The sequence below is a fragment of the Sphaeramia orbicularis genome, chromosome 5 (genome assembly GCF_902148855.1).
Source record: "Sphaeramia orbicularis chromosome 5, fSphaOr1.1, whole genome shotgun sequence".
Classification (NCBI taxonomy): Eukaryota; Metazoa; Chordata; class Actinopteri; order Kurtiformes; family Apogonidae; genus Sphaeramia; species Sphaeramia orbicularis.
In genome coordinates this window covers 34,707,346-34,716,213 of record NC_043961.1, presented here as the reverse complement: position 1 = coordinate 34,716,213, position 8,868 = coordinate 34,707,346, and the positions used below count along the sequence as shown (strand labels likewise).

General features: G+C 41.1%; 1 protein-coding gene across 2 annotated transcripts in view; it reads left to right on the top strand.

Moving 5' to 3' along the window:
• The first annotated feature begins 2,125 nt into the window (after window positions 1–2,125).
• kaznb (kazrin, periplakin interacting protein b) overlaps window positions 2,126–8,868 on the top strand; it is a 141,015-nt gene continuing 134,272 nt past the window's right edge. Inside the window, exons 1-2 of one of the 2 annotated variants that reach the window (XM_030134595.1) lie at window positions 2,126–2,614; window positions 2,738–2,833. In XM_030134595.1, the coding sequence (XP_029990455.1) occupies window positions 2,758–2,833 (76 nt within the window). In that variant the 5' untranslated portion in view covers window positions 2,126–2,614; window positions 2,738–2,757. The remainder of the gene's footprint in view (window positions 2,615–2,737; window positions 2,834–8,868) is intronic. The other variant, XM_030134598.1, reaches the window with a different exon arrangement.

Below are 8,868 nucleotides of genomic sequence, written 5' to 3'. Positions count from 1 at the left end.
AAATCTTTTGGGAACTGACAAAAAAGTCACACTGGGTCCTTATGGGTTAAACATAGAGAGGGTGTCTGCCTCCTGGACCGAGGCAGGGAGGTGGTTCCATAATAGTGGAGCCTGATAGCTGAAGGCTCTAGCTCCCATCCTACTTCTGGAGATTCTAGGACCCACCAGTAGGCCTGCATGTTGAAAGCATAGTGCTCTAGATGGATAGTTTGGAACTAAAAGCTCTATCAGAGAAGTAGAAGCCTGGACATGAAGGGCTTTGTAAGTGAGGAGGAGTATTTTAAAGTCTATCCTAGCTTTTACAGGGAGCCAGTGCAATGAAGCCAACTTTAGTATTATTTAAATATCTGAAAAGGAGTGGGAGCAAGTAAACACTTTTTTAAAATCCGCTCCTTTCACCTATATCATATCTGACATTATTCTAAGTCCCAAGTACATAGTCAATCATAACCTCATCAAAACAATAACAAACAAATCATCCCACCTGACAGAGAAAAAAAAGAAAAAGAAATAACAATAGTGGAAAAAAAAAAAACCAATATCATAAAATCAACCACATAACTTGACATAAGTATTGAAATTTTACTTTGAAGTCTTTCCGCTCAGCTTTTCTGTATCCAAACAAAGGCACAGATTAAACATAAGGAACCCTGATTATGTTGTACTAAACTATATGTTTATTTGTCTTCTGGGGACGAATTAATGCCAGTGACAGGCAACACAGTGGGAAGGAACGGCAGCTGCTCATACATGACAATATACAGCCTCCTTAAAAAGCTCAATATGCCCTGACTTCCTGTTCAAAGGGAATGACATTAAAGCTGATGAAGATGGAGGAGAGATTTATTCTGCTGGGCATTCATCTGCCAGACTTGAAAGTGAAATCGTGCCTTCTTATTGTTTGTGAAATGCCAGTGTTCAGATTGACATTAGCATTTTTATAGATCTCATTGGAGTCTTTGTGCAGCAGGTGACTTTATAGGTTTCAAAAGACTTAACCTGCTCTCGCACAAACACATCTCAGTTATTTGTTTTTTATGCTTTAAACGTAGCTTTTTGTTTATCTTTTCATCTGCAGAGCCACCTGCTCGAGTCAAACCACTAGCTGGGCCTTGTCCTCAGCTCCTGGCATCCATTGAGTGTCCTGCCGTTTCCTTTCAAAACAGGAGGATGTGATGTGAGGATGTGAGTGCTGTGGTCAGGTCTCCGGTGTTCTCACTTTGCAGCTCAGGGGTGTTAGAGATGGCTCCGTGACAATGGGCTTCCTGGCCAAGTTCTTTTCTGTTTTCCTTGGTAGGAAATTGACTGTTAAATGCAAAAGCATGTTGACATGGTGCAGAGAGGGTTGGACAGTGCAATGGCCCGAGTGCCACAATGTGTTGAAATAACTGTGTCACACTCTTGACTGCGGTGGAGGTCTCCATGCCAACCACTACACAGTGGGTACAATACAGCTAAACCATGCCTCCAAGGATATGTTAAGATTATATATCACACGCAAATTTGATCGAAAATTACCGTTCATTTTTTATTACAGAACCTTAACACACCTTTGCGCTGCTGTGTGAGGAGGATGTTTACATTTTTTACTGTGCTTTGCTTCACCACAGCTCTCGCACTACATCATCCAACAAGCTGGATTTGATGGAGTTATTTTTCAGTCAAGTATGAGCTAATTTTTATTTTATACTCAGCACTTTTCTACAATTCCTTTTCAAGATGAAGCCTGTAGGAACCACCAGCTGCACCAGCCCTACTTTTCAGTTCTTTATACAACCTCTCCACTTTCTCATCCTCCTCCTTTTTTTTTCATGGCACTGGGGGAAGATGAAGCACTTGAGTTTGCTAGAATCTGTTTCCCAGCAGCGGCCTGGGCTTTAAGATGGATCGAGGGGATTTGCATGGGGTGGGGTGGAGAGAGTAAAGGGATGTGAGGGAGAGCAAGAGAGAGAGCAAGAGAGAGAGAGAGAGAGAGATGTTACTGCTGAGGCACAGCAAATGAGGGCTGTAGAAAAGGGAGGAGGGAGAGGGAGGAGAGAAAAGGGGGCATACTCGCACAGATCAGAAAACAACAGTCCCGTCCTGTGCCCAGAGGACAGACACTGCCGTCTACTCGCACTGAAAGCACGGAGGGGGAGGGAGGATTGACTTTTACCTGATGTAGATAGCGTGCTCTCCCCTTTGGCTCCCCTCTTCTTTGCTCTTCTCTTCAACCCAGCCTGTCTGGAGCCGCAGAGGACTGTCAGCTTGTACAGACGAAGCACAAGATCAGAGTGCTGGCAGAGCAAGTGTGCCTACAGCTCTGCTACCTGCTCTACCACCCTCTGTTACTTTCCCTCACACAAAATGCTCTCACTGGCACACATTCAGAGAACTTTCTCTCTTGCGCACACACTTACATGCTGACAAGCAGGCAGGCACACCCCCTCCCATTATCAGTGCAGCGAGCAGTTCTGGAGTGAGCAGCAAGGGGCTGTATTTTGCTCCTCAGCAGCAGCAGCAGCAGTAGCAGTAACAGCATCAGTAGCAGGAGCAGCAGCAGCAGCAGCAGCAGGACGGGTCCAGAGGAGGGCAATCATCACCAGACATCACACACCAGCTTCTACAAGTGAAGGCAAGCCTCCCTCTTCTCAGCCTTCCTTCTGTCTTTCCCCTCTCCTCTTTATTGCATCTTGATATGACGCAGTGTTGCTGACCTTCCCTCAACTCCCCCCTCCTTACGTTCATTTCTCCTCAGCGTGTGCCAGCAGGACAGCCATGGAGGACACACTCACCTGCAGCCATGCCACCTTCTCCCAGGTGTTTGGACGTCAGGGACAACTGATGCAAGCCAGTGAGTAGTAACTCTTACACCTCCTGTCTTCTGAAAAATTACTAAGCACCTGCATGTCAGCGTAACTGATTTCCACCCTCAGCATTTCTCTCCCAGTCCCTATCCACAATTTTATTGCTATTTTAATTGAGCTGAACTCAGGCTTTGGACATGTGTTCAAGGTACTGAAGGACTGTTACTGCTGACAAAACGTAGACTTTTTGTAAAACACAAAAAAGAAGAAAGTGGATTATTTCTGTCCACTATGGGAAATGTCTCAGGAATGTGTGTGCTTTTGCAAAGGGCAACAGAAAAAAAACATGCTTTCTTTTTCCTTACAGCATAGACTCAGCATAGATTGTAGGATGTTGTAGCTCATGTTTCTGTCAGTGTGACAAGTTGCTGAGAAGTAGGTTTGATGTGTCTGTCTCTTGGTATTTGTACGAGCAATAAAAGAGCTATAAACGAACACGATTCAGGTTAAAGTTGTGCATGGCTCAGCTGTGCTGGAGGTCACATATTGAAGAAGAAAACACATATTAGAGTTTAAACTAACAACATATAGTGTGTGTTAGTAAGGTGTGGGGCCATCATGTGCCCCCAGAACACCTTCACATTAATTGTACATGTCTGTGAACACTACTGGAGGGATGAACAGTATTCTTCAAAAACATAATACATAATTTGGTGGTTTGATGATGGAGTACATTGTCTAACAATAATGACAAATGAGGAACATTGGAATACTCATGTAACCTCATCTCCTTGTCATCCTGGAAAAGACCACTCCCATCAAGTCATTTTCTCTCTCATTTGACACCTGACTTTAGGGTGGATTCTAAGAAATCAGTTGTGGGTGTTAAACTTGTGCATAGGTGTGTATGTGAGTGCAATGGCAGTCGGTCAGTGTAGCATTATTTCAACTCAGTCTCCTTTTCAGAAATATTCATAATGCAGGTGTGCAGGAATACTGTGGTTGAGTCTGACAGGAAGACGCTGGTCTCGGTGCTCAGACTGATCACTAAATTATTTAAACTAAATCAAGATATTCAGGGCTGCAGAAACATCGAACACAACCTTGAAGCAGGGAAAAGGGAAACACATTTAAGTGATATCTTATTATGTAATGCACACGGTCAGAATACATATTTCCCTCAGGAGGAAAAAAAGGGAAAGATTGACTTGCCTCCGGAATGAAAGTGTCAGCTGCATCATCCTTCACCGGGCCCGTATGTCTCCTCATGGAGTCATACTGTGAGAAGTTAGTCAATGCCTTTGATGCCTCTGCTCGGCCATAAATGCAAAGTGATTCTTCACACGGACTTATGATAGATAATGAGAAGAACCCAGAGCAGATATCAAAATAAAACTGCCTTTAGAGTTGCATCCCGTACATTGACTCTGCCACACCAGTCTTTGTTTCCTGTGTTTCCCTTCATTACGGCCTGGGAAGAGAAGTGTGTGTGAACGGAGTTTCAAAGCATGTGTCAACAACAACTGTGCTCAGACTGCAGTTTCTACAGCTACTAATGGAAACATATCAGTCATTTTCCAGAGATGAGGAGCTTTTTTTTCCCCGAGCTTCATTGTTATGTCATCTGTAGGAATTAATTTAACCACTTTGATGTGTGTATGTTTTAAGATAAACATGAACATTCAGTGCAGTGGATTGTTGTTATCTTTGCTGATGTTCTGTGCCCCTTCTCTGCACAAGAGCATGCTTTTATAAATAATGCACTTTGTTTGAATTTATCTGTTGGCTTAATACTGTGGTGATAAGAGCATATTACTCTTCAAGTGTTGCAGGGCACTGATTAATATTCTGCTTCAGACCGGCAGAAAGCTGGAAGCATCTTCACTAAATGAGTGGTTTTGGAGTGCAGCTGAACTGCTCTGTGTCTGTCTGCTTCATGTGTTTGTGGTCGAGCAGAGAGATGACACTCTCAGGATTTATGTGCAAATGATGTGTGCATATACACTCTCTCTCATATATATATGTATGTATATAATGCATAACTGCTCATTTGAAGGCAGCATTTAAACAAACTGCTTCTGTGCTAATCTGTGAGCATGAACATTCACAGCGCTGAGTGTGAGTGGCTCAGTTTATCTGGAGGGCATCACAGCATAAAGAGGAGGTAAAACAAGAAGAGGGTGTGGCAGTAGTCGTATCGCATCGCATCATGGCTGACAGCTGAACCCATCTCTCCTTCTTGTCTTAAAAATCAAAGGGTGAAAGTTTTCGTAATCCTCAAATCTGTCAAAAACACAGTGGAGTGATTGGACCAAGTGAAAGTACAGCTGTAAAAGAATGCATTAATACCTTTTTTTGTGCATTTTGGTGCCTTTGAGCAAGATATTTGTGATGAATAAATTTAAGGAAAATTTTTTTTGCTTTAGTGCTGCTGCCTTTTCAGTTCCTCCAAACACACGTCAAAAGGGCCGTATGTGTTTGTTTTATCATTAAAGGCCTGATGAAAGTGTGGTGAGGCATGATGTGTATACTCTATTTGGCTCATGCAAATTCTCTTTGATTGGGCCACAACGTGCGGGTTAGTTGTCAGAGTGGATGCACAAGCATGAGGGGCAAATCCAACAGATATGCAAATCACAGTTCCAGTTAGGCTGCCGTTGGGTTTTGATGTGTTGAGCTGGAATTGGGTTTTATGCTAAATGACTTCCAATATATTTTTTGTTACAGAAGAAAGACAAAAATATCTTTGTGTGAAAAAGAAATGATGATTAAAAGAACAAGAGCTGTTAGTATATAATATAACTGAAGAACTGATCCTGTTGATATGAAACCCCTCCTCAGTCAGTCCAGTACGTCTATAAACAATATACATTATGCATGTACATATACTGCTCTTGTCCTAACAGCATTTTTTTTACATGAATGTAATATTGCCAGGAGCAAAAGGCAAGTGAAACCACTGTTTCTTGGAAATGCATGTATTAATCAGATGTTGGCTTTCTTTGTGTTACGTGCTTTCTCTTTTATCTTTGCTATTAATTTAACCAATATTTTGTCCTAGTTTTTGCCCTTAAAGTGCTTGCGGCAACAAAAAGTTCATAAGGGTTCAGAGCTACATAGAAAAGTATCGTGTGCACTATTACTGTGTTTGCACAAATCCCTGCAAGCTCCGACTTTGTTCCGTCTTGCCTAAGTGGCCGATGTCTGACAGTGCAGTGGTTTTACTCACCTTTCTGCTCCACTGGACCAGAGTGATGTGAGGACAGGCACAGTGTTAGATTGTCCGCAATGTAGTCCAGGAGGTCCACAGAGGTCTGAAACTGTGAATAGCCTCAGTCTCCCTCTGGTGCGGAGCGATCTTCATGTCTCTGCTCTGAGAGGTCAAGGTGCTGGCTATTGGCCAACATTCTCATCCCTATTAGACTCCCGGGCTGTCGGCCATGAAACGTAATAGTAATATAATTCAGATAGAGAACGACTCTTTTAAGTGCTTCTTTGATTGGGTCATTTTTATTCCAGGAACTCTATGTGTGTGTGTAAGTTAATATGGGCTAAAAGTATTTTTGCCAAATATGATAAACTTTCCTCCCCCTGTTTCATCCATTCTGATGTATTAAACATGCAAATGATATAGGTGGTGACTGCACAGATTAGTTGGCTTAGTACAACCCTTTAGACAGGTTTATATATCCTTACATACATTATTGATCCTCGTCCCTGGGTATCCCCAGCAGCATTGAAAATCGCTCTGTCACAGTCAATACAGGCCTAATTTAGATCTCTCTCTCTGTTCTAATCCCCATATTGGATTTAGGAGCCCCAGCAGAGCTCAGAGTAGCATACCTGCCTGTCTGTCAGTCCGTACATCACGACTCACAACGACAGCCTCGGGCCAGTCACAGCAAATGCATAATTTTGTAAGAGTTGCTGTTTAGTCAGGGAGAAAATATTTGTTGGTGAAATTCCATGAAGTCTGGAAGGTGTTATGAAGTGCTGAAGTATATTGAGGTACTGTGTTTAATTACATACAGCGGTTACACACTGCATGCTCCTTGGCAGGGAATCACATGTATCTTCATTAGCGCATGTTCCCCCAGGATCAATAAACCAATGAGAGTTCACTGCATTACTGCGTTAGTACAGTATTTGATCTCAGAATCAGCATGACTTCCCTTTGACAGAAGATCAACATGCTCTCCATGACTGACAACGGGAGATGATTACTGAGTTTCATAAATGTTTGACTGGTCATTAAGAAAGAGAAAAAGAGGCATATTTGTCCAGAGCAATAGGGATTGTACTTCTGAAGTTGATATGGGACACTTTCTTTCTGAACAGTGGAGTTTTTAAAGAAGTATGATATAAATCCATTGTAAACTGATGTAATGCTGATCTTTAGTCACTCTAAAAAGTCAGTTGAAAAGCTAAACACTTGACCACATGCTCCAGTTCAAAGTACATTAAAATAAAGTAAAAGAGAGTACAGAAGGAAATATGAAAAGCTTAATATAGCCAGATAAAAGTAACAAATGACTGCAAAATACTCTTTTTTGCCTTGTGTTTGCATTGATGTGGGGCTGGCTGGCACTGTGTGTGAATTGTGTGTGTGTTTTTAGTGGAAACAAAGTCTGGTGTACAGATTTTTATTGTATTCTCTCAATACACATGAGAAAATGTATGGTAAATCAGCTTTAACCTCATTTGCAGACACAAATAGTGTTTTTTCTTCAGCACTGGGTCTTTTTTTTTTTTTTTTTACATCCAAAATATGAATATAGGTGTGTCCAATAGAAAAAAACAACATTACTTTTAACTTTTATTACATTGTGACTTTCTTTGACTCTAAAAGTTGTTTATTAGCAGTTCTTACCCCAACTAGTCACTTTTTGACACTTTAGTCAAAGGCTCCATGGCGTTAGTTTTCCTCAAACTGGGAGATCAGCAAAGTAACTCACTACTCCCTCTAGTGGTCACAGAATTTCACTGGACAGTCATCGTGAACACATACAGAACAGTACATTGGCATCTTTAGCCATTCTAATGATACCTTTCGGTCATTTTTACTACACCCCCCAAAGGAGAGGCAAAGGGTGCTGTTTTTGGTTGGGTTTGTTTGATTGTTAACACTCGCGAAGTAAAACTATTGGTTGAAATCACACCAAATTTAGTTTATAGATCACCAGTGACCCAGACTAGGTGTGGTTACATTTTGGGAAAAGTAGGACAAAGGTAAATTTTTTTATGAATTTTTAAAATATTTTTTTCCCCATTTACTAATAATTGGCAAAATTTCAAATGTCTGTAGCAGTAAAACTATTGGTTGAATTCATACCTAATTCATTTTATAGATCGCCAGTGACACAGAATAGAGGTGGTTACATTTTGGGAAAAGTAGGTCAAAGTTCAAAATTTTTATGAATTTAAAAATAAATTCTCTCATTTACTTATAATGGTCAAAATTTAAAATGTCTATAAAACCATCAATTTTGTTCAGTTTACTTCAAACACATATATAGAGGCAATTGATATGCTGACATCAACACACACAGACATGATGACATCAACTACAGCAATGCCAAAATAAGCTATAATGCATGTGAGGGGCGGGGTTTGTTGTGCCTGGCACCACTTGTTTATATTTGATAGCAGAAGTACTGTACATAGCCCCTTTAAGTATAGGTATTAATGTTAAAAATCATTTTATAGTCCATATGAGCAGAATTTTGCAGGCCAGTAAACGGATACTTGAGCTGATGTGTTTTCTGTAGCAACGGGTCCCTGATAGACAGGTTCAGAGGTTCATTTAATGAAGCTGTCTGGCACCATTAGAGTTAATCTGAGTAATCTGCAAAAGCTGCCCTGAAATATTGTGGTAAGAGCATTTAAAGTAAAAACATATAGTACCATGTTGTATCTGATGATACTGCAATGTTTCATAAAGAAGGCCCACAACAGAACGCCTTACTTTAAAGTGCAAAACTCATTCTGAGCTGACATTTGCTGCATGACTTCTTGTCCCCCAAAATGCTATTTGCTTCCACAGCACAGCACATAAAACCTTGCTTTATTCTATCTCCTTGAT